At 43.9% G+C, this 26,377-nt stretch overlaps 1 protein-coding gene across 5 annotated transcripts; it reads left to right on the top strand.

The window, feature by feature from the left end:
- Positions 1 to 26,115, top strand: MCOLN3 (mucolipin TRP cation channel 3). Of its 5 annotated transcripts, none has more exons than XM_084848223.1 (14): positions 1 to 245; positions 7,034 to 7,263; positions 9,033 to 9,200; positions 10,952 to 11,105; positions 15,131 to 15,215; positions 15,293 to 15,389; positions 16,945 to 17,044; positions 18,847 to 18,959; positions 19,045 to 19,194; positions 20,375 to 20,476; positions 20,608 to 20,730; positions 21,309 to 21,515; positions 23,865 to 23,995; positions 25,857 to 26,115. In XM_084848223.1, exons 2-14 carry the CDS (start codon positions 7,036 to 7,038, stop codon positions 25,858 to 25,860), a joined length of 1,662 nt encoding a protein of 553 aa, XP_084704349.1. In that variant the 5' UTR covers positions 1 to 245; positions 7,034 to 7,035; the 3' UTR covers positions 25,861 to 26,115. The 5 variants fall into 5 exon arrangements, with proteins under 5 accessions (XP_084704349.1, XP_084704351.1, XP_084704348.1 ...); XM_084848222.1 differs by having other exon boundaries at positions 235 to 524; XM_084848225.1 differs by lacking the exon at positions 9,033 to 9,200 and having other exon boundaries at positions 35 to 245.
- The last annotated feature ends 262 nt before the right edge of the window (positions 26,116 to 26,377 follow it).

The raw sequence follows: 26,377 nt of genomic DNA on the forward strand, positions 1-26,377 counted from the left end.
GAGGCGGCTGCTGGCGCTTCTGCCGCAGGAGCTGCCTCGGGTCCCATGGCGCCGCCGCAGGAGCTGCCCTGAGGCCGCTTCCCCGCCACAGTCCCGGACTGTCGGCCCGGCGGCTTCTGCGGACGCTTCCTCGGACGAGGTCGACGCGCGCCGCCCGGGCCGCCACGGAGCCGCACTCCCCTTGGGGCGGCCGCCGGCCAGCGCACGCACGTCCTCGCCGCGCCGCGCCGCGCCGACTGCGGCAGGTGAGCGGAGCGCGGCGGCGGCGGCGGCGCCTCGCCCCGGCCGCGGGCGTCCTCAGGTGTCCGGTTGCGCCCGGCAGCGAGGCTCCGGAGGCCCGTCTCCTCGGCGCTGGGAAGGAGGCGGCGGCTGGCGGACGTGAGCCGCCCCGAGGAGTCGCCGGAGCGGGCGTGTTCGCGGGTGCAGCGCGAGGGGGAATCGCGCGCCGGGGCGGGAGCGCACGGAAGCCAGAGGCGCCCCGGGCTGCGGCGAAATGCGCGGCTTCTCTCGCTGTCCGTCGAGAGGTCAGTCTGGATCCGGCGGGCGCTGCTTGGCCCCCGGCCCTCCACGGGCAGGAGGGACGCTCCGGAGCAAAGAGCCTGCCGGACAGGGGACGGGGGGCGTCGCTCTTCGGTGGAGTGAGCCGGGGGCATCAGCGAGCGCGCCGCCTTCCCAGCCGCCGAAGAAGGGGGACAAGGGGCTCTATCCAGTGTTAGCCCTACTTGGGCTAGACCCGTTACGATGGATGGGGCGTAAGTGAGACTAATCTTGGATACCGCCCGTTGGATACCGCCCGGACGGACGGACACTTACGAAGTGCCTTTATTTAAGGGAACCCCTTTGCCGTCATCTGATCTGATCTGTCCAAATGAAAGGCGCCGTGCTGGGACGGCCCAAGCCTGTTTAGGTGCCACTGCCCAGGCCTGTAGGTGGGGGGAGAGGGGACAGGACTGGCCCCTCCCAAATATTCTCAGCCCCCTATTTCCCCCCCAAAAACAAATTATTACAAAACAGTTCAGAATTTTGTCGTTAAAAGGCCTGCAAACCAGATGAACTGCCCCCCCTACTTTTTGGTGCCCCCCCCCCATCATAGCATCATAGAGCAGTAGGGTTGGAAGGGACCTATAAGACCATCGAGCCCAACCTCCTGCTCAGTGTTTAGGCTGTCTATGGGCCTGCCGCTTCCCTGGGACATCCTTGCTCAAAGGGGTTGGAGTTGGTGCAGTGGAAAAGGAAAGACACTTGTGCATTTTCAGAGACACTGTCTGCACTTTCCAGAGCAGCCTTTCCCAATTTGGGGAAGTTCTGGACCATAACGCCCAGCATTCCAGACTATTGGCCATGTGGGCTGGGGCTGATTGTAGTTGAAGTCTAAAATCTGGATGGTACCAGGTTGGAGAAGGCTATTCCAGTGGGTAGCCCTGTTAGGGTTACCCTCTACTGTACTTTATATAAACCTGAAACACTCCATAATACTCTGTGCAATCTGAAGAAGTGGGCTATAGTCCACAAAAGCTTATGCCAGAATAAATTTGTTAGTCTTTAAGGTGTCACAAGATTCTGTTGTTGTTTTGTCTACACATTGTCAGAGTTTCAGGGCTGAGGGCTGGCCCTGGAGATAGGAAGGACTGCAGTCATTAAGCAATTAATTAGTGAGATCAATCAGTTAAAAACGTTTTAGGGCACAATCCTATCCAGATAGGAGGCTGCTGTATGACACATTGGATGTGTTGTACAGGCATTTCCGCCCACCCCAGAACACCCCCAGACATGCCCCTTTTCGGCTGCTCTGCGCTCCTCTTGCGAGGGCAGAGGACAAGGCTGTCCCACGCTGCCTCGGAGGCAGTGTGGAAGTGAGGGGAGGTTGGTTCCCAGAAAACAGGATATCCTATGGCCGTCTAGCTGCTGTCTAGCGGCCATAGGATTTCTCCCTTAATCGACTAAAAAGACATTAGCCCCATGAACTGGACAATAGTTGGTTTGTTTTTAAAGATAACCATTATTTGTTTTATTCATTTATTGATTTGGATAATTTATACCCAGCACTCTCCTTCCCCAAACAAAAGAAGTTCTCTGGGTGGATTACAAGATAAAAAGAATAAAAATAGTACACAAACAAAAACAATAATTGGCACAGGAAATATAAAATATAGAAAAGCCACCATTGTAGCACTCTATGGGCCAATCTAAATGATAGAATAAAGAATCTGAAATCTAAAATGTCTATGGGGAAAGGAATGCTTTTGCCCAGCACTGAAAAGATAACAGAATGGGCACCAGGAAAGCCTCCTTGGGGAGGGCATTCCATAAACAGGGTGCCACAACCCAGAAGGCCCTCTGAAAAAAGACACTCAGGTATTTATATAAACTGCAAGCTGCAGGAGCCATTTCCCCTTTCGTTCTCACCAAGGACTGATTGCTTCTTGTAAGGTGTCACTTACTGCAACATACACATGCACCATCTAAATGTAAGGGCAATATGTTTCTGTTTACTATTGTTTTACTCATATGCAAATTAATACAGATTTAATCTACCAATTAAAAGTAACTTGATTAGTTAGTTTAAGCCTATGCATGTTTACTTGGAAGTAATTCCCATTATGTTCAGTGAACCTTAGGCCCAGGTAAGTGGGCAGAGGATTTGCAGTCTTAGTTTTTTTTTTCCAACTGGGTGACAGGCCTAGAGAAAGGTTCTGGGGCTAAGACCCCATGACACCTGACTCAAATTAAAGTCTTTCCCTTCTCAGTCATAGCAGAAGGTTATATGGATTCAGATCAAAATAGTCGTATAGATCTAGCTGTCTTCCTGTATGTTTCAGTGATGAGGTCATCCTAATTCTATGTGTCCTTTCTTTAAAGTCATTTGCACCAATGCCTCCATGTTGCTGGGAGTGCTGATGCTTCCTGATTGTTATCATTCCTGCAAGTGTCTAGTTGAAATATGATAGTGTTGTATTATTGCTGGGGCAGTAAAACAGCTTTCTGAAGGGCCTGGATTGTCAAAAAGGGAATGAAACTTACTACTTTGTAGATTAGCTGTTGCCTCCTCACAAGCATAGGATTTTGTTTTCCAAATGGGGTCTTTCTTATTTTCCATAATGACAGTAATAGCACAATCCTATGCATTTCTACTCAGGAGTAAGTCCCACTGGGTTTAATGGAGCTGACTCCCCAGTAAGTGTGTATAGCATTGCAGCCTAAATGACCCAAGGATATTACGGCAGCGTGTTGTGAGAAATACAGCAACATTATTCTATGTATGTTTACCTTAAAGTAAGCCCTGCAATGAGTTTACCTCTTCCTGGAAAGCTGCAATCCTAGTATGCACACGCCCTTGGGAAAAAGCACCATTGAACTCAGTGACTGGGTTCGGATGACACGATAATCCATGATGGGTTAAATAAATCATGATGGTTTATTTAACCCATCATGGGTTATTGTGTTGTCTGGCGGTCACCATGGGTTATTTTGGTCAGCTACAGAGTTGTGCTGCAAGAGAGGCTCAGATCGCTGCCACTCTCCTCCTTGTGGGCATTCTTTCTGTAATGAAAACAGCTTACATGTAGTGTCTATGGGGGAAAATGTGCAACTGGGAACACAGTAAAGCGTCTCTGCCAGCAGTGTCTATGGGGAGAAATGCTCAATTGCACATTAGTGATATAGTGCTATAGCGCTTTAGAGAAAGAGCACGACAGCACTCCAGAGCACGCTACTGCCAGTGGGGGAAACACAAGGAATGGGTGAAAAAAAAGGGCTACAGGGTTTTGATGGTGCACTGGGTGTCTCCTGGCTAGGAGAGGCTGTGTATGAAGTTTGGTTCCAATCCTGAAAACCTCCAAGGTTTTATAGCCACCACCCCCTTGTTGGGGTGATGCTGGAAGCACTCCTGCGCTTCACCCCATACCTCTCCCCTCTCATTGGGATATTGTGGAAGGTTAAAACAGGCTGCTGCGGTGTTGTCAATGGGAGAAACAGCCTCACTGCTCAGGCGGAAGGACTGCAGCAGGACATGGGCTGGGGGATGACTCAGATTACGCACAGTAGCTTCATAAAATACAGTAGTTTATTAGTCCACTCGTGCAGCAGGGCATCATGGACTATTTTAGAATAGCGGGTTCAGACATCACTTTAAGCCACAATGGCTTAAAGTGATGTCTGAACCCGCCCAGTGAGACTAACTTCTGAGCAATCATGCTTAGGATCAAGCTGAACCTGATCTTAAATTAATGTACCTGAAGGAACATCTCCAATATTTACCTACCCGGACATTAAGATCATCATCTGAGGCCCTCCTTCAGGTCCCTCTGCCAAATGAGGTGAGGTGGGTAGTTATGAAAGAGAGGGCCTTTTCAGAGGTGGCACCCCATTTGTGGAATGCATTCCCCAGATACTCTTGCCTACATTACAGTCTTTCTGGTGCCAGGTGAAAAAGTTCTTAATCTCCCAGGCGTTTTAAGAACGGTTTTTAGTACCTTTAGTACTTTATTCTGCTGAAGGTTTTAATTTGGTTTTATGTGCTGGAATGGTCTTATTCTTTGCCTTTGGTTTTATCTTGGCTTTATTCTGTGCTGTTTTTATTATTTTATGTTTTTAGTGTATTATACACTGCCGGAAGAACTTCAGTTATTGGGTGGTTTAAAAGTATATTAAATAAACAAACAAACAAACCTGTTAACCAACTCCTGGCATACTTTGGCTGGTGCTGCAGGCAAAACACTAAATAATTCACATGCCCTGTGCAAGAGATAGGGGCAAGAGAACTAGAAGCAAGGGTGATCAAGTGTAAAGCATCTTTGTTCCATTTCAACAGAGAAATGGAACAAGCAGAGAAAACAGGGTGCTGGATTATGGCACTGTCTCTCAAAAGTACTGCACTTTCCAAAGAGCTGCTCATAGAGCCCCATGCGTATACCGAGGCTTCCAGGTATCTTCCCTTCACAGTCCCTCCAAAAGCTCCTTTGGGTAGTTGCCGGATCTAAATGGCTTATCTTTGAATGGGTAATCACCTGGCTGTAACTGTTTGCTGCATTCTGGGGAAGGCAGCCAGCCGCAGAGTAGTGGAAGCAATAGCAGCAAAGGAAGACTTGGGGTAGGCAGGAATATTTATTTCCCTTCTCCCTGTTGCTACTCAGATGGAAAAAGAAGGTTGCTCCCAGCCATCAGCCACTGATAGTCAAGCTGGCAATTCTTTGCTCATACCCTGAGGATCTCTTTTGCTTTCCCCCAGTTTGAGAAAGTGTTCACTCAATGATGGTCACCAAAAAGTTATAACAAGAAAGAGTCTTGTAACACCTTAAAGACCAATACATTTCTTCTTGCATAAGCTTTCAGTGGAATAGCCCACTTCATCAGATGCATAGAGTATTCTGGAGAGTTTCGAATTTATATACAGGTGTGTGTGCGGGAAAGAATTGTAAGGAGTGAGATCAGAAGGAAATTAAGTGCAGAAAGTACTGACAGTGGCAATCACATTATTAACAGTGGTCCTTCACAGTGTAGTTGTTGCTGCTAACACAAACATCAGGGCCGTAGGTAAGCCAATGAACATATGCAGTATGATAAAAATCCTTTATCCTGATTCAAGCCTCTTGTGATAAAATTAAACCTGTTGATGATTGATTTCAATGGGTCTGCTCTTAGCATGACCAAGTCTGGATCCAACCTAGGGAAAGGAGGACTTTCCCCTTACTTTTGCTGCATCTGAAGAATATGCATCCTACAGATGCTAATCTGGATATCAGTTTGCATTTAGTGCAATGCAAAGACTCCATCCTCCTCTTTGACTGTGCGTAGGTAAGAAGTAGAGCATATTCTGACTGGATAATGCATATGTTACCAGAAATGCAGATAAAATCCAAATCATAGAATCATAGAATAGTAGGGTTGGAAGGGGCCTATAAGACCTGGCTTCCTGTAACTTGAGCCCATTATTCCATGTCCTGCACTCCAGGATGATCAAGAAGAGATCCTGGCCTTCCTCTCTGTGACAGCCTTTCAAGTACTTTCAAGTACTCCGCTCAGTCTTCTCTTCTCAAGGCTAAACATGCCCAGTTCTTTCAGTCCCTCCTCATAGGGCTTTGTTTCCAGTCCCCTGATCATCTTTGTTGCCCTCCTCTGAACCTTTTCCAGTTTGTCTGCGTCCTTCTTAAAGTGTGGTGCCCAGAACTGGACACAGTACTCCAGATGAGGCCTAACCAGTGCTGAGTAGAGGGGAACTAGTACTTCACGTGATTTGGAAGCTATACTTCTATTAATGCAGCCCAAAATAGCATTTGCCTTTTTTGCAGCCACATCACATCACTGGCTCATATTCAGCTTGTGATCTACAACAATTCCAAGATCCTTCTCGCTTGTAGTACTGTTGAGCCAAGTACCCCCCATCTTGTAACTGTGCTTTTGGTTTCTTTTTCCTAGGTTCAGAACTTGGCATTTATCCCTATTAAATTTCATTCTGTTGTTTTCTGCCCAGCCCTCCAGTCTATCAAGATTACTTTGAATTTTGTTTCTGTCTTCCAGGGTATTAGCTATCCTGCCCAATAAGAATAAGCATTTTCATGTAAGGGTGACTTTTTTTTAAAAAAAAATAGCTTTCATTCCTCCATGCACCCCAATTTAAGAAATATCTCTTCAAACATGTTCAAACTCTAATAAGAAAACAGGAAAACTGTCATACATCATTATGTGTTTATGGAAAATATTTTTGTTCCTTGGTTCTAAAAATAGTGCTTTTGTGATGGGAACTGTGGCTGAATTCATTTTTCTCAGCTCTTAACAGATTTGTCCTTCTCTGCTGGGCTCAGCTGATGAGTAAGTTGATGACTTAGTTGATGGTCCTTTGGATTGACTGGCACTTGGGATGGGTGTGTGTTCTCTTTACTTCTGGGCTGTAATCTGCCACTCCTCCTCCAAGTAGACTAGCCCAGCCCGTGTTTTAGATATGCTCATAACTACCCACAAGTATAAATTTTTCTGTTACTCATTCCAAGATTGCTAATGCGTCTCTCTGACTTTATCTGTGGTTTGTATGTTCCAGCAATGGAAAATCCTGAAGTAGCTGTAAGCAGCTGCAGTTCTCATGAAGATGAAAACCTCTACAGCTACAAGCGCTGTCCTTCAATTTGTCAAGAATTGCTTCTAGAAGATCAGCTGAGAAGGAAACTTAAATTTTTCTTCATGAACCCCTGTGAAAAATTCTGGGCACGGGGGAGAAAGCCTTGGAAACTGGGAATACAACTTCTGAAAATAGCCATGGTTACTATCCAGGTGAGGCTAAGGACAGTTGTTGTGTAATTATCTTTTTTAAATTTAAAAATCTTTTTATTACCAGAACACAGCTCCCAAGAAGTTGTTGCCACTGAACTGGCAATCCCTCCTTTAATACTGGTTTGAGAAAATACATTTCTAGAAGTACTACTTTGAACACTACCTGAATGTTTCAAATCTTGAAACATAATAATACACCGGGGGTGAGGGGGGGAAATGACTTCCATGTTTTCATAGCATGGATGTTTGGGAGGAAAATAACTTCCTCAGATATTAGGGATTGACATATGTTTGGAGCCAGTTTTAGAGCCATTATGCTATCTTCAGCTTTGGGGGTTCTAGGTATGGTGATGCAGCCTTTCCCCTATCCCGGCGACCTCTAGATGTGTTGGACTACAACTCCCATCATCCCCAGCCAGCATAGCCAGTGGGAGTTGTAATCAAAAATGTCTGGAGGTTGTCAGGTTGGGGAAGGCTGAATAATGAAGAAAACAACTCTGTTGTTGCTGTTCAGTCATTAAGTCGTGTCTGACTCTTCATGACCCCATGGACCATAGCACGCCAGGCCTTCCTGTCCTCCGCTCTCAAATAGAGAGCATGAAAGAGGCTAAGTTGCAGCAGGAAACCTCACTGCCTTTACTTGGTCAGTGTCTGAGCTTCTAGTCAATGTGCATTGCCCAGCAACATATAGGAAAGTCTGCACATGTGTGTTTGGTGTGTGTATAGTATGAAAAATGTCCAATAAATATGGAATGTACTAATATCTTGCCAGGTTTTTCGTTGTGAAGCCACCTCAAAGGCCAAAGAGCTGCAGTGTTGGGCATCTAGAACACTGAAATCTGTCCTTGTGCTAAATTGCAATGGTGGACAAGGGAATGGTTCAATAAACAAGGGAGAAAGCTTCAGCTATTTGTAGCTGACAGCGTGATGATAAACACAGATCTTGACTGTGACAAAGTTGTGAAGTAGGAAGATGCCATCAGTTCTTCCCTTCCAGAGCTTCCTATTAGCTCAGGCTTTATGAACAACTTCTTTCTCCTACTCTGAGAGGAATATAACTTTATTGCTGTGGTACAGTCATGGCTAGGAGCTATTACACACCACTTTCCCCTCAGTTTCGGATGGAGGAAGGGAGTGGCTTGGGGTAATGGGGCTGGGGCAGGATAAGCATGCTTCTCCAGCTTTGGCATGTGAAGCCAATTCATCTGTTGTCTGGATGGCAAAAGTGTATGCTTTTCAACTGCAGTTGTTGAGGAAGGGTTGAATGGGTGCAGCCATTGTGTGGTAAGAGGGAAATATTAAGAGATGCTGCTGGGTTTTTTTCTTTTTTTTGCGGTTGCTTTAATCACAGTCTTCCCCAGCTTGGAGCCATTGAAATGTGTTGGACTGCAACTCCCATAACCTCCAGCCAACAGGGGTGCACTGACCAGGGATGATGGGAGCAGGTTGGGGAGGGCTTCTTCTTTTCCATGCATTGTTGTACTAACATAGGGTTAGCTCCATGCCTCCTGTTTTAAAGAATACATCTTAGGAGAACTTCAGTTTTTCTGGAGCTGCCTGTATTTAGGCACACAGGGGTTCCCTTGCTGTTGATCCTGGCATTGGGTTCATATCATACAAAACTCCCATATTTAATTGCCCTGGCCATTGCTGTCCATGCACAGGCAATTACTTGCAGAGAAAGGTGTAACTTTTAAACTGCTAAAATCTAACATTGCCTGAAAACTAAAAACCAACTTTAGCGTCTTCTTTTTTTTGGTGGCTCTCAGCTCGTAGTGTTTGGGTTAAGCAACCAAATGGTGGTTGAATTTAAAGAAGAAAACACAGTGGCTTTTAAACATCTCTTCCTGAAAGGCTATACAGACAGAATGGATGACACCTATGCAGTGTATACACAAATGGATGTCTACGACCAGATTTCATTTGCAATAAACCAGGTAACTGTTTTTGTTACTATATGTACACAAGAATAGGAATCATCTTACAGAAGGATAAAATTATCCACTAAATTTAAATCAAGTTTTAAAAACCAAGTTACTACTCCTGAAATTCAGTTTTGAGTATTAATTGAACAGAAATAAGTTTGAACAGAAATAATAACAAACAAATCTGTTTTCTCTATTATTTATATTTATTTATTACATTTACGTCCTGCCTTTCCTCCAGGGAGCTGAAGGTGACATGCATAGCTATCCCTTCATGATTTTAACCACACAATGACCTTGTGCAGTAGGCTAGGCTAAGAGTAATTGACCCAAGGTCACCCACTGAGCTTTATGGCTGAGCAGGAATGTGAGCCTTGGTCTCTTCAGTCCTAGTTGAACACTAACCTAGCCTTCCCCAGTCCAAAACATCTGCCCTCCAAATGTTTTGGACTTCAACTCCCATCAGCCCCTGCTAACATGGCCAATGGTTGAGGTTTCTGAGAGTTGTAGTTCAAAACATCTGGAGGGTTCCAGATTGGGGAACACTGCTCTAACCGCTATACCACCCAGATTGCACATAATTATATAACAACAGCAGATATATAACTAAGTGAAGAAGTTTCTTTAGACAAAATCTATAAGTACTTGTTGGATACTATGAGTTGCCTTGCAATCCATTTTTCTCACCATGACATTTGGGAACTGAGACGTGGTAGATCTCCATCTGGAACCTGGCTTTTTGAACTGGTTCAGCTCTTGACTGGCTACCCATTTGGCCTGTAAGGCTAACAATTGGTGTGAACACAAGAATTGTCTTGATTGATCAGATCAATGTCCATCCAATGTCACATTTCGTTTCCATGTGGCCAGAAGGTAATTCTGCAGGGTCACAGCAAGATCACCCCTGTTTGTCCTCAGCATCTATGTGTGGTAAGGCAACCAGACAACACCATCCTTATGTGCAAACTTATTCCCAAATCAGAATTCCATGCACAGACCTTCCCTGTAAGGTAACTACCGCATATCAAGATGCTGTAGCTAACCCGTAGTCACTTGGCCCAAATTGGCTCCTGCCTTGGTATGTACTAGTGAGGACAAGGCTCAGTTGCTGTGGCACTGGGAAAGCAACCTCCCAGCTTATAACCGTTTGGGTTTCTGTTGAGAGCTTCCTGTGAAAAATGGCTTAATGGACTGAAGAAATGCCCATTCTCATTCTAAGTAATTATGGGAAACAGGCAAATTAAATACCCAATCAAGTGTGGGTTCTGATCTTGCAGACTTTGTCCATGAGAGCAACCCTAAATCTATTTAAGTAACTTTTAAATGTTGTTAAGATCTCCTCTTGGCAGATTATTATTATTGCTGCTGTTGCTTTTTCTGGGAATCATTCAAAGCAGTTTAAAAATTAACAAAAACCAAAGACATGACAATAAATAAAATTGCAGATGAAAACAATTACAAAAGTTGCACATAGATAACAGCATATAATGAATTCAAGCGAGATTTAAAATTGCACACTAAAAGCCTGCTGAAAGAAGAAGGCCTTTAAAAAAACATCCAAGAACCAAAAGAGAAGCAGGTGGGCAGACCTCCAAAGTGGGAGGCATTCCACACTTTGTGGCCACCACTGAAAAGGCCCTGTCTCTTGTACCTGCCCATCTGACCATGTGTATCAACAGCACAGAAAACAGGACCTCTGAACTTTATCTTAATTGTCAGGCAGGTTCATAGGGCTCATTAACTAGCTGTTGCTTTTGGCTTAGTATTTACAGCTGCGTAACATATCTATTGGGAATCATGCATATGAAAAGAGAGGAGCTGAAGAGACACCTATGGCAATATGCCAGTACTTCTACAAGCAAGGAACCATCTGTCCTGGAAATGACACTTTTGATATTGACCCAGAAATTGAAACCGGTAACACTCAAATCTGTGTGTGTGTGAGTGAGAGAAGTTCATAGAAGTCCTACAGAATTTGAAAGAAATACATGTCCTTTTCCTGTACTCATTAATATGTAGTACCAACTGTTGCTCTTTATAAGTAATATCAGTGCAGACACTTGAGACACACAGGGCACCATCCACGGCTCAGTATACAGGGAGATTCTCTCCTATGAGAAACTTAGGCATATGTAGTATGAAACCCTTTGGATTGTGGCCATGTAGCATAGGTGTGTACCTGCATGAGGGGTGGAACTCATTGCTTCATCACAATGATAACAGAGATGTTCATTTTTGGAAAGGAGATGGCAATGTATATGTAGGGCCAGCCCTTCCATAAGGCAGAGTGACAGGTGCCTCAGCCAGGAGATGCTGGGTGGCACGAAAGGGCAGTAAATCGTTAGTTATTTAATGTTTAATTATTGCATTTTTACTGCCAGGGATGAGGAGTGGTGCTTGTGGGGTTTTCTGCCTTATGGGCCAAAATTACTTGGGAAGAGCCATGGCTCAGTGGAAGAGCCCTGCTTTGAATGCAGAAGGTCCAGGTGCTATCTCCAGGTAGGGCTGGGAAAAAATTCCTGCCTGAAACCCTGGAGAGCCACTGCCAGGCAGTGTCAACAGTACTGGGCTAGATGGACCGATGGCCTGACTGATAAGCTGATGAAGCTGATAAGGCAGCTTCCTATGTTTCTAACTTGCCTGGCTTGACTTGGGAGTGGGATGCCATTCCGTGCTTTGCCTCAGGCAGAAAAATGTCTTGAGCTAGTCCTGTGCACAGAATTATCCCACCAACTCCCCACTGCATATATCAGTCATGTAACGATTTCTAAAAACTACTTAAAAGGAAGACTTTCATGTAGAGATGTAAAATGTCTGGAAATTTGTTTTTAATTCTCATTCCCGCCATAGTTATTTCTTCTGTTCCTTATTAAAATGATTGATATAATGTTTATCAGTAAAAGAAACATTTAGGGATGCTCCAAGTCATGCTCAGTTTCCCAGCGATCAGGGTGAGCCATACCGCAGGATGGGCATCAACCCTTGATATTATCTGACACTTCTAGAACCTGCCTAAGTGGCCAGAATATTGTCTTAACTTCCATGAGTTAGTACTGAATGTTGAGATTATAGACTCATTTTTAGGGGCTTGAATATAGTTGTTGTAAAACTTTGGAAGAATATCTGTGACTTTCTGTTGGTGCTTTGGCATTTACAAGCACTTCTGCGGTATCTATTACTTGTGAACCAATGAAGATACCTCCACAACATTTCTAAGCAAAGGCAGACATTGTCCGGGTTCGGATGATTGACGGGGGAGACAGCGCAGCATCAGTTGTTCCCCAGCTGGTTGCAGGACCAGGATTATTTATTTATTTATTTATTAAATTTATTAATCGCCCATCTGACTGGTCACCCAGCCACTCTGGGCGATGTACAACCCACCATAAACAATTTAAAACAATAAAATTTTACCATAATTTTTTTTAAAAAATACCCTAACCCACCCCAAATGCCTGCCTGAACAATTGCCTGCCTGATTACTCTAATTACCCACATTGCAGGTTGCTGCGTTATCCAAGCCCTACACACAGCGCAAGCGTAGTGCATTTTTGCCCACCCTACAACCCACAGCTTGCAGTATGGGCTGTAGGATGAGAGAAAATGTACTACACCCATGCGCACGCCAAGTTCAGATGACATGACAACCTGTGATGTGGTGTAGGTAATTAGGGTAATCCCAGTTGTGCAACTGGCGGGGGTGGGGGAAACAACCAATGCTGTGTTGTTTCCCCCGCTGATCGTCTGAACAAGCCCATTGGATCTTGTAAGTAAGCATTGGCTCAAAAATAACTTTGACTGTTTGGCAGATTTTAAAGGGTATGTGAAAGACTGAGATGCGTTTGATCTTTTATATGTGTGTGTGCAGTTATATGAATGATACCGATAAAATATATATATTCAGCCAACATGCAAGAAATTATAATTGTCTTTTGGCTGATGTGATATCTAGACTTTTTTTTGTTTTACAGTTAAGTGCTCTTGTGTTTCTTCTAGGCAAGAAATGGCCAACTTCTGTATTCTGAAAAGCCATTCAGTTCTCTAGACATTAGCGTGTGGCAGGGGGAGGGCAGTGGGTGTGGGGAGAAGTCTGGAGTTATCCAACCCACTCACAGATGGTGATGTCAGCTAGCAGTAAGGGCTTGACTAGTATGGTAGATATGCACTAATTTAGTATTAAGCTATTAATTTTCCAGCTGAGCTATTTAAAATCCTAAAAGATGATGCTGTTAAAGTGCTGCATTCAATATGCCAACAAATTTGGAACACTCAACAATGGCTGCAAGACTGGAAAAGGTCAGTTTACATTCCAGTTCCAAAGAAGGGCAACGCCAAAGAGTGTTCAAACTACCGCACAATTGCGCTCATTTCACATGCCAGCAAGGTTATGCTCAAAATCCTACAAGCTAGGCTTCAGCAGTATGCGAACCGAGAACTACCGGAAGTACAAGCTGGGTTTCGAAGAGGCAGAGGAACTAGAGATCAAATCGCCAACATTCGCTGCATCATGGAGAAAGCAAGAGAATTCCAGAAAAACGTCTATTTCTGCTTCATTGACTACGCCAAAGGCTTGGATTGTGTGGATCACAACAAACTGTGGCAAATTCTTAAAGTGATGGGAGTACCAGACCACCTTACCTGTCTCCTGAGAAACCTGTATGAGGGTCAAGAAGCAACAGTACGAACCAGACATGGAACAACCAAGTGGTTCAAAACTGGGAAAGGAGTACGACAAGGCTGCATATTGTCACCCTGCTTATTTAACTTATATGCAGGGTACATCATGAGAAATGCCGGGTTGGATGAATCACAGGTCGGAATTAAGATTGCTGGGAGAATTATCAACAACCTCCGATATGCAGACAATACCACCCTAATGGCAGAAAGCGAAGAGGATCTAAAGAGCCTCTTGTTGAGGGTGAAAGAGGAGAGTGCAAAAGCTGGTTTGAAACTCAACATTAAAAAAACAAAGATCATGGCATCTGGCCCTATCACTTCCTGGCATATAGAAGGGGAAGAAATGGAAGCAGTGACAGATTTTACTTTCTTGGGCTCCAAGATCACCGCAGATGGTGACTGTAGCCATGAAATTAAAAGACACTTGGTCCTTGGGAGGAAAGCTATGGCAAACGTAGACAGCATAGTCAGAAGCAGAGACATCACCTTACCGACAAAGGTCCGTCTAATCAAAGCTATGGTTTTCTAGTAATGTATGGCTGTGAGAGCTGGACTATAAGGAAGGCTGAGCGCTGAAGAATTGATGCTTTTGAACTGTGGTGCTGGAGAAGACTCTTACGAGTCCCCTGGACTGCAAGGAGGTCAAATCAGTCCATCCTAAAGGAAATCAATCCTGAGCGCTCATTGGAAGGACAGATACTGAAGCTGAAGCTCAAATATTTTGGCCACCTAATGCGAAGAGGAAACTCCCTGGAAAAGACCCTGATGCTGGGAAAGACTGAAGGCAAAAGGAGAAGGGGACGGCAGAGATGGCTAGATAGCATCACCGATGCAATGAATATGAACTTGAGCACGCTCCGGGAGAGAGTGCAGGACAGGAAGGCCTGGCATGCTATGGTCCATGGGGTCACGAAGAGTCAGACACGACTGAACGACTGAACAACAACAACAATTAATTTTGGAGCTGAGGAATACACTTTCTTCTTAAAAGATCCTCTGGGATAGATTGGCAGGGGTCTTTTACCTATCCAGAACGCACACAACAGAGCAACGCAATGAAAGTATATAGGAAATAAAGAGAAATGTGACTGCTTTTCCTTGTAAGTGAAACTCTGAGCAAAGGTTTTACACTGAACCTTGGTGAAAATGTGTTAGGGCCAGTAGGGGCCAGATCCAGCCCACTAGATCATCATTGGCCTTCTGGGCTCTTTAACTTGTGAGATGCTGAACACCTCCTGTATAAACTGCCTATCTCCTTCTCACAGAATGTTTTTATGTGGAGCCAATGCTGCCCTTGGAAAATAGGACACTGAGGAAGAGCCCTTTCAACTTCACCCTAGATTTCCATAGGTGAGCTGGAATATCAGCTGCTTGTGAACTTTCATGTTGTTGGTCATGGTGGAATAAAATTCTAAACTGTCTTCTAGGCTCGTGACTGTGCAGCTCACATTCAAACTGAAGGCTATCAATCTCCAGACAGTTCGTCACCATGAACTCCCAGATTGCTATGATTTCACTCTGACCGTGAGTAGAAACTACAGTCCTGCTTACTATACGGCCCAAATCAGTAATTAGTTGTTTTCCTTTGGGTCCAACTTTGAGATGGGGATGGACCCAAGTCTGTAGCAACATCCCTTCTCAAAGTGGACTGTCGCTGTGACTGGTGGCAGATGGGCTACCTGATCATGGGGCTAGATTTGTCTTAAGAGGCGCCAGTTGCTGACTTCTACTGTAGGAATAATTGCTGTCTTTTAAAATCAATAATTCAGTTCAGCATTTGCAAATATTTCTTAAACAGTAGTAAGGTCATGGAACATGATGGTAAAGGTGGGTACAGGCTATGTCCTCTCAGCTTCCCAAGGCTGTCTAATTTTTGTAGTCTCCTACCATTTTTCTTCTTCCAAGATTACTGTTTTCAAACAACTTGGAGTTTTGCGGTGAAGGATATGGTGGTAGAGGCATGGGCAGAGAAACAGTAGCTGTAGAAACAGTAAACAAGCTGTTCGCAGTGAAGCCCCATTTCCACTGACTGCAGGAAGTCCCCCCATTTGGTTTCTGAGCATTCATGAGAGGTTTGAGGGGGTCCTCACCAAAATGCCCTCTGATGGGCCACCTTATGCCCTGGCAGACTTACTTGGCAGCAGTGAGCAGCAGCAGCAGCATTCCAATCTGTGCTAGGAAGCGAGCTGCTGTTTTAATTTCCTGCGGTACCCATGATGTAACATTACTTTAGGAGGTTGTGGGAAACTCAGAATGGTGGCTTCCAGATTCGGATGCAGATTGGAGCACTGGGGTGGGGTGGGGAGTTTAAAGGGGGCTGCAGGTCAGACATCACTAGTGGGTCCCAGTGGGGTTCCCAAGGTTGCCATGTGCCAACTCCAGGCTTGATTTCACTAACATTGCCCACATGTTTTCAAGATGATCATTTCAGCCATGACAGCTAGACACTTGCTTGTTATCTAAAAACGAAAGCTGAGATTCACAGGGATGTCATGTATTACCTATATGGAAGCACTTTTATGCAAGTAATGACACGAAGCATGCATCGCATATGTGGCCTCTGTTTTCAAGTTAAGCTTGAAGCTAACTTTTAATCTTTAATCTGAGAGCCAGCGTGGTGTTGTGGCTAGAGTGTTGGACTGGGAGTTGGGAGATCCGGGTTCCAGTCCCCACTCAGCCATGGAAGCTCGCTGGGTGACTTTGGGCCAGTCACAGACTCTCAGCCCAACCCACCTCACAGGGATTTTGTTGTGAGGATAAAATGGAGGAAGACTATGTACACCGCCTTGGGTTCCTTAAGGAGGAAAAAAGGCGAGATATAAATGAAATAAATAAGTCTTTGCTCTCATTTAACTGTTTCCTGTACAAGCATTTGGAAAAAGTAAGACTTTTCAATCCTGTTTTTCTTGCTAGAATAATATTTTTCTAATTCAGTCTGTCTTCATGGCATGTCAGTATAGTAGAAGGCCTCATAGCTTTCTGTGAAAGATATAAATACTGAAATAAAATACAGTAAAAATAAATATAAACATATAACAACCTTTTCTTCTCTCTCTCTCCCCCCACCCCGGGGCTGCAGATAGTATTTGATAACAAAGCACATAGTGGAAGAATTAAAATAAGCCTAGATAATGATATTGCCATCAAGGAATGTAAAGACTGGCATGTTTCTGGATCAAGTAAGTAATTATTTCATCTTCAGCACTTTTTCTTGTTGATGTAGGCCCAGTCTTTTTACAGAGGACCTAACTACATATGTGGTTAAATGAGTCTTTGTATTTAATGTGCAGTTCTTTTAAAAGTGCAAATTGCATCAGCTGATTATTAATGGGATCTGAGCAGGGGTGGAGGTGGAATTACACTTTCCTCCCTTGTTGTGGTTGTGAAAAAAATGCCTCCTCTGAAACTAGTATTTGCATTGGGAGAAAATTCTCCTCTGGTCCCAATGGGGGCTTGTCCATCCCTCAAAGCAAATGCCAGCTTAAGGTGAGGGATTTTCTGGAGGATCACAGCAAGGGAAGAAAGGCTTAAATCCTTTGTCTGTGCTTGCTCTGATCCCATTAATTATTACCTTCCTCACCCCCCTGTCTCAACTGATGCAATTTGCTTTTTTTAAAAAAACAACCTCTACATTAGATGCAAAGATGCATTTAATGTCATGTCAAATGTATTTTGGACCTCAGAAAGGCACTCAAACGAATGTGCCAACTCTTTTCACAGGTTGCTTTCACCTTGATAATTTAGGGCTCTTTGGATATGACAGATGTGGATCATGGCACCTAGGCTTAAGATCTAGGTCACCAGCAATCTTAACATGGTTACATGCATAGCAATTCTGGAGAGAGGTCTTCTGTCTTGGAAGCAATGTATGAATGTGCAATACATGAATAATAGGGCTGTGGAGGGACCCCCTGACTTACTCTGGAGGCTGACTCGGAGCTTCAAAATCAGCCCTGATCTGCCTCAGGCTGATCCAGTGCTGGGCCAACCCATTTTGGCCTCCAGATCTGGACAGCCAAAGCAGCCCCCACCTAGCCCCACACCCAACCCCCGCCTAGCCGTGCAAGCCCCCTGCTCCTCCTTACCTAGACCTGTGGGGAGCGCCTGCAGCCATCGGCATCTTGGAGGGAGTTGCCATTTTGGAGTCGCATTGTTTTTATGTTTTTATCACTTTTAATATTTTAACTGTGTTTATGTATTTTATTGCTGTAAGCTGCCTTGGGAGGGCTTCTGCTCTGAAAGGCAGCCAAGAAATATTTTAAAGAAAGAAAGACAGACTCTTCTTCCAGTAAATAAATGGTGCATAGATTGTGTCCGTAAAGGGGCCATCTGTGCAACAGGTGTAAATGGGCCATTTATGCCTGTAGTGTTGCATAGATGGCCCCTTTACGGATGCAATCTATGCATCATTTAATTACCAGAAGAAGAAGAGTAGCCTCCCTCCAAGACACTGATGGCTGTGGGCGCTCCCCACAGGTCTAGGACGCTCCCAATCTGCTCCGGAACCAGACTGCTTCAACCTGAATCACCCCGATCTGCTTCGGGATTCAGGCTGAAGCAGTGCACAGCCCTAATGAATAGGGCAACCATGTATTCGTATTATACAAGTACCCTCACCAGAAAAACTGGATACTGGTCCCCACTTAGCAAACACAAGTCTATTGCAGGTTAATTTGTGAAAACAGACCTCAGAGAAATTCCCATGTAGCCAACTATTTGAAAGTGAAACTGACACTTAAGATCTATGCTATGAGAAGTAGTATAGGCTTGACAAATATAAATCTAATCTCCTTTGTGGCCAGCTCTCAGAGGTAAGGAGACTTCTTTCTAGTTAACACCTTTGCATCAGGGCTATTTCACAAATAAAAGTTTGCCTACACAGGTGTATGGACATGAATGAGTATAGGATCTAGGAGGAAATCAAGATTACTAGTACGTATATAAAAATAAATCAAATGTTGGTTCCCTTTTTCTCTTCCAGTACAGAAGAACACCCACTACATGATGATCTTTGATGGCTTTGTCATATTGACATGTCTAGCATCACTGATTCTCTGCACACGATCTGTAATAAAAGGAATTCATTTACAGAGGGTGAGTTTAAGTTTGTCATTGTTTCCTAATAAGTGTAACTGCAACTTGTCATTGGCAATTTGTCTTTTCTCTCTTACCCCCTCAGGAATTTGTGTCCTTTTTCCAGCATCATTATAAGAAAGAAGTATCTTTCACTGATCTGATGGAATTTGTCAATGGATGGTATATTATGATCATAGTTAGTGATGTTCTCACCATAATTGGTTCTACACTGAAGATGGAAATACAGGCCAAGGTAAGGTGCTTGCATGCTGGATAGAAAACATAAACACATACTCAAATCCAGCCTCTTCTGCTCTGAAACTCCCTCTGATTGAACTGGCCTTTAGCATTTTGGCATTCTAGGTTAAGCGTTTTAAAACTGCATGCCTCACAAGACCTTGAATTCTCTCATTTTGATATCTTCCCACTGGCGTAAGGAGGAGCTTGAGTTGGGGGGACATGCTTAGCCAGTTGCGTAGAAGGAGTTGTTGTGTAGAAGGGGTTACCCCACACATTCATGTCAGTGATGCTGGGAATGGGGTGCACCTCTGGGCAAGTGCACTAGAATAAAAAGGGGGGGAAAGACATTGCTTTAATGGATCACTATTTGGCAATATAAATTGCAGGCACAGGGGCCCCAATCTGGATTGGGACCACAGTAGGGGAAGGGTTAAATGCCCCTTATCCCTTAAGTTAGGGTCTTGATCCTTATCAGGGCCTCTGCACTTACTCTAGAGCAGGGGTGCCGAACCTCTTTCAGCCCAAGGGCTGAATTCTATTTTGGAGAAACTGTCAGGAGCCACATGCCGGGGTGTGGGGGAGGCAACAGTGGTTGGGGCCAAAACTACCTGCATACTTCAGCTTAAAAGCTCTTCCTGCCATTAACTAAGCCTTAGAAGAGGCATTTCAACCTTTTTTTTGGGGGGGGGGGAACCTGCACAAAACACGGATAACCACCAAACAGTCATTAGTTGGGGGAAAGAGGGTAGGGACCTGGAAAGGGGGCATGGGCTTCTGGTCATCCCCTACCCCAGGAGGGCCAAATTTGGCTCCCGGGGCCTGAAGTTCTGACCCCTGCTCTAGAGCTATGCCTGGAGTAACTAGCTACATCCTTAAAGTAACATGTACTTTGGGTCTCAGCCCTGAAGCGAATACAGATTTCATCTAGGCTACCTTGCCAAAATGCAGTCCACATATCTATCAAATAATATCTTTGGGACTGCAGTTTGATAAGATCTTGAAAAAACATTTTAGTTGCAAGCTGTGCCCCAGATTCATCTTGCTTGCACTGCTGCCACAAACGCAATGTGGTTTCCATGCAAACCACCCATCTCTAAACCAAGTCACGATGCTCTGGCTTTGGGAAGGAGCACATCTAGAACAGTGGCTAACGCCTTTTCAAATTCTGTTTTTATCTTCTGTAATCCACACAGAGTCTAACGAGCTACGATGTCTGTAGTATCCTCTTAGGAACCTCCACCATGCTCGTATGGCTTGGAGTGATTCGCTACCTGGGCTTCTTTCAGAAGTACAATGTAAGGATCTTCTGAGACCTCCAGGCTGTTGGTATTTATTTTGCTTTCTGTTACTACCTAGCTGTATTGAATGTGTGGCTGAAGTCTAATGGGCATCATTGGATTTTGGGGGCCCTTCTTTTTTTTTACAGCTGCTTATTTTGACACTACGTGCAGCATTGCCCAACGTCATTCGGTTTTGCTGTTGTGCTGCTATGATTTATCTGGGTTATTGTTTCTGCGGCTGGATTGTGCTGGGCCCATATCATGTCAAGGTACTGTAATCTACGTTGGTGTTGGTGGGTGTTTTTTTTTTTTTTAGAAGTCTTGCATCTAAATTCTCTGAGCTCTTTCTGCAAACATTAAATCTTTCCACAAAATCATACAGAAGGAGATGTTCATGCTATCAACACATCTTATGGGCTGGTCTGTCTCCTTATAAGGTGAATAGAGGAGATATTTTTTAGGATAGTTTACCAAAAGCACATGGCTGGATCCAGATTTATTCATACTTACAAGTAGACCCATTGAAATAAATGGGACTTAAGTTAGTCATGATCAGCTTAAGTCCCACTGAAATAAATTCTACTTTTAGTCTACTCTATTACTAAGTCTAAACCCAACCCACTATCTCAAATGTTACCTCTGATGAGTATATAGGCTCCTGTATGTGCGAACAATACCAGAATAAAGTACTGTCCAAATGCTTGAATACCCAATCCTAAGTGTAGAAATGCCCCCAAATAAAATATGTAATGTTTCCTTGAAGCTTACTTTGCAAGTATGTTGTAAACATCTAAAAAGTTTTATAAATAACAATATTTTTTCTCATTTTTGACTCCTTCTCTTCAAGTTCCGTTCCTTAAACATGGTTTCCGAATGTCTCTTCTCTTTGATAAATGGAGATGATATGTTTGCCACCTTTGCAAAAATGCAGCAGAAAAGCTATTTGGTTTGGTTATTCAGTCGGATCTACCTGTACTCTTTCATTAGCCTGTTTATCTACATGGTTCTGAGTCTCTTCATTGCCCTTATTACGGATACGTATGAAACAGTTAAGGTATGTATGGACCATTCTTTATAGAGAACTAATGTTTAAAATCTTTTTCTTATATCTAGTTGTGAGTTTCAAAAACTTCTGAACAAAGGAAATTGGTGATCATCAGGTGATTTTATTTGAAGTAAGCATAATGTGCACAAATGAAATCCATTTTTTTCCAGCTACTGAGTTTATAGTATTTCTTGATATGTACTATTTGATACTTCTAGGTACTAAATAGCTTCTAGCTTATTTCAGGAAATCAATAGATGTTCTAGGTCAGGGATGGGCAACTTGTAGCCCTCCAGATGTTTTGGTCTACAACCCCCATCAGACTTAACCAGCGTAATCAGTGGTGAATGGTGATAGTTGACCAACACATCTGGAGGATCAGAAGTTGCCCACCCTTGTTCTAGGTCCATAGACTGAGGATTAAGATGAGTGTCTTTTAAATGTTTTCCCAGCTGCAGTGGGAGCTGTTTACTCATGAACTGATACCATGCACCCATGAGCTGCACCTCAGTGACCCACTTATGTGAGCAGAGCTGACTGTAAGGATCTCCCCCACAGAATCAGCACCTTAGGGTTTATGCACCACAGCTGCTTGGAGTGACAAAATGTCAGGCCAGCCTTCTGCCTGTTATACCTTACTCACTGGGCAAAAGAGATTGGATAGTAGAACACACAGTTGCTAGATCACATCTCCACAGATAGTTTTAATTCCTTTCCAATTTTAAGAGCCAGTGTGGTATGGTGGGTAATGCTAGATATGAATATGGGAGATTCCCATTTCAAGTCCCACTATGACTCACTGGGCATCCTGGGTTTCCAGTTTCATGAGCACAACTCATATGGCCAACCTGGGATGCGCAGAAAGGCAGATTCCACAGTGCTTGAAGGATGTTGAAAAGGACACCATGCCCTGCTACAGATTTGGAATTGCTTGTATGTTGGTAATTGAATACAATCAGTTGATTAGTTTGCAGCCTGGTCTATTGTAAACTACTGCATTGTCCCCATGGGTTAACATCTGAGTTGCCAGAAGATACCTAGGAACAAAAGAAACCTCCAGCACAAGGCTGTATTGACCCTTCCTAAGAGCAAGAGTGGAGGGGGAGGGGCACATCTGCCTGGGTATGGTCTATCATTTATATCAGATGTGGGCAGAAGGTTGATCTCCAGATGTTTTGGATTTCCAACTCCAAGCGTTCCTGACCATTGGCCATGCTGGCAGGGGCTTCTGGGAGTTGAAGTACAAAATTTCTGGAGATCTACCTTCTTGCTATCCCTGATTTATATGATACAATTTTAACCACAGTGACACAAAGTACATGTGGCGCTGCAGCTGCTGCAAACATTTTTAATAAGATTGTGGTCTTTAGATCCTGTATTTTGGTACATACATTCAGTTCACTTAGGCCTGGTTCCACCGAACAGCAGCTGAGGTAAAAATCTATGCCTAGCCCGTACCACTTCGGATTGTGCGTGGAGGCTCACAACTGAATACAACTGCAGACCAGTTTCTGTATCCTTTTCCTGACTTGTCTGTTACATCTCACGCTGTGTGTGCATGAATGTATACCTCTGAAACAATTCCAGCAGGGGATGAAAATGGCAGCACAAATAGGACAAAGGGTTTCCCCTTCTTCAGTTAAGGGGATCCATGTGAAAACCAACTTCCATGTGCAGATCTTCTTAGTTGGATTAGGGTGCCTGGCTCCAGAGGGGAGCAGCTCTGGGGATGATTGCTACTGCCCTGCTGGTTGAGATGGAAGCTCCTGCTTCAGCAGAGGGGCTGCAGTGCGTTTCCAGTGGGTAGTGGGGGAACTTAGGGGCACACACTCCGATGCCAACTCTTCTACCCTCCCTCAGCTTTCATGTAAATTGTGAGGGGGGCCCTGGAGAAGAAAGCTGGCTTGGAGAATGCAGAGCTGTCAGCAAGCATCCTGAGACCCCAGTCCTCATTTAGGCCCCAGGATGGAGGGAAGGGAATGGAAGGCCACCTCCATCACTCCAGCAGTGGGGAAAGTGTGTCTGCCCCCTGCTGCCAGCGTGTGAGGCAGCATGAACACTGTTTGTGTGAACAGCCCTAATCCAATCTGTGTTTGGAGTTTTGAGGGGAGGTTATGGTGGGGACCACGAGAAAACATTTTTTTCATCATACCTTTTGGATTCCCAATATGCAGAACCCTGCTCTGACCTTCTTCCCTAGCCCTGTTTTTCCACCCACCGGGTCTACTCACAGTACCCCCCTTTTGAAGATAAGGGGAGTGATATGCTGGTCAACAGTGATTAAAATTACAGTATTCTATGAATTTGTCTACAGTAATTTTGAGTTGCTGTGTACTGAAGCTAAATAACACTTTTTAGCATTACCAGCAAGATGGCTTTCCAGAGACAGAACTTCATACATTCATAGCACAATGCAAAGATCTACCAAATTCTGGAAGGTACAGATTAGAAGATGAGGGGCCAATAACAATCTTCTGCTGTTGTAAAAGGTAAGTGATAAAAGTCCATGTCTATATTGGCTGACAGTTGCATAATCTCTTCCAGAAACAATCATTAGTAGCTCTGCCCCTATTGCAAGGCCTTATCCTGACATTACAAAGCTGAAGCTTGTTGCTAGTTCCCAGGTCTTTATTAGATAAAGAGCTGCCTAAGCTGCCTGGGTAAAGAACTTAAGTTTATATGCCCCTGCACCTGAAAATAAGCTTTGTGCTAACCCATATTATGAACCTCCAGTAGACTGTTCCCTTTGAGAAGCACCAACATTCTCTTTGTGTGCAAAATGGTTGTGATGGATCTTGGGGTCGGGAGGGAGAGTTTCCTTACTGACAGAGAACCTTTTTGTGAGGCTCTCAGCCCAGCAAGAATCCTAGGTTGATCCTACCCTGAACCCTAGGCTGTCCAGCTGTTTGAGGAGTTTCTGCACTACTGCCATGGACCTTAAGCCCAGCTGTAGAAATAGTGAGCAGTAAGGAGCATTAGATGACCTTTCCCAAAGCCCAGAAGACACAAGACTTAACAAAAACTTGTAAAATATCCTAAGGACATAAGGGGTAGCTTGACACCTGTGCAGTCTTAGCACATGGAGAAGATTGTATTAGTGAGCGATTCTAGAGAAGTACCCTTTTAAACAAGGAAGCCACGTGTCAATGCATAAAAATAAGTTTATTTGGAAAAAGAAGGGCACCTAATCTCTCTCCCCACCCGCACAGCTTGAAATTAAAATCAATAAAGTCAGTCTAACTTTGCTAGTTACATCTTACCTGTTTGAGTAGAATCTTGTGTTTCAGAGCATGTGCAGAGTTCCTTGCAAGGAAGATGATCCTTGAGAGCATCTTTGGACTCCTGTTCTGGATATTTCCCAGGAGACAAAATATGGAGGTGATGCTCTATGAGAATCTGAGACCAGTAAAAGCTGTTCTGTTTTGTCGAATGGTGAGAGCAGCTACATCTCTGATGTCAGTGGGACAGATAGCCAATTAGTAATATATTTAGAGGCTGATTCCACCTCCTTAAGGATTTTAGACTTGCATTATAAAAAGGTTAACCAGTTAGTTGAGGTAGGGTGAAAAGAGGCTTAGCCTTGGGATGCACATTTGGAAATAAAGTCAAAGATATTTGCCTATTGAAGTGCTCCTTAGTGGGTGTCAAAATGCAATGCTCTAGAGGGCACTGTTGGTCTGTTCAGAATATAGGGTTCACTTCACACTGTAAAATGTGATGTCCCTAGACAACACTTAGAGATAAGGAAGAGGTTACATCCAAAAATATCACTCCAAAAGACACACAGCTTATTTGGGGATGCACAGCTCCAGTTCCTTATCCATACTTATTCACACACACACACTGATTGGCATGAGAGCAGCACACTTGAGAATTATTTGAACAAAAATGAAGATTGGTCTGGATATGATTCTAGAGCATTTGAAGGTGACAGTCTTCTGTTGTGTCAGTGTATGATTTCTGGTGGCATATAAACTTTAGTTCCTTAGGCTGCTCATGTAGCTTTGTGTCAAATAAGGAACTGGGAGCCGGGAGCCAATTTCAGCCTTGTCCTGATTTGCACGTATTCCAAGGCTGGCTCCAAATACTGCTTTCAGTACATTTGCAAAACTTGCCATTTGCCCACCTTTTTCTCTTCTGTGCCTTTATCGGTGCTATATGTTTACCTGGGGAAAAAGGTAAAAAGAAAGGCACTGAATAGCATGCACAACACTGGCTTGCAAATAAAATCAGCGTCAATCTAACTCCGCTTATTGTGCATATGTCCACTTAAGTTGCCTATCTTTGCATAAAATACATATTTAAAAGTGTAGTACCTTCTTCTGACTTGCATTTTTCTGCCATTTACAGATAGATGGGGGACAACTTTGAAAAGATCTCTGCTCTCTAGATCAGGAGTAGACAACTTGCTGCCCTCCAGATATTTTGGACTACAATTCCCATCAGCCCCAGCCAGGATGGCCAATTTTCAGGGATTATGGGGTTGTGGAAGGCACCAGGCTGCCTATCCCTGCTCTAGATCCTACACTACCCAGTAATCTTAGCAGTCTCTACAAGCACACTGGATAAAATAACAGATCTAGTGTACTGTATACTGAAATGCTGTTTTAAAATAAAGAATTAAGAAAAAAATGGCTTTGTCTGTTAGTTAAACTATGAAATGTGGCCTGTAAAAGAAAAATACTCTGGTTGATTCATAGTTTTATATTATACTTAAGATTTTTGCTTTATATGCTCAGTGAATAAGATAATTACATATAGACCTGGTTTGCATGTAACAAAAATGCAAAATGCATCATTTTAAAAACTGATGGGTTGTCAGGGACAAGTGAGAGAGAGTGGGTGTGCTGCCTGCAGAACACCCGCCTTTT

Source organism: Heloderma suspectum, chromosome 4 (assembly GCF_057233095.1).
Source record: "Heloderma suspectum isolate Gila_16-S chromosome 4, 16-S_ref, whole genome shotgun sequence".
Taxonomy (NCBI): Eukaryota; Metazoa; Chordata; class Lepidosauria; order Squamata; family Helodermatidae; genus Heloderma; species Heloderma suspectum.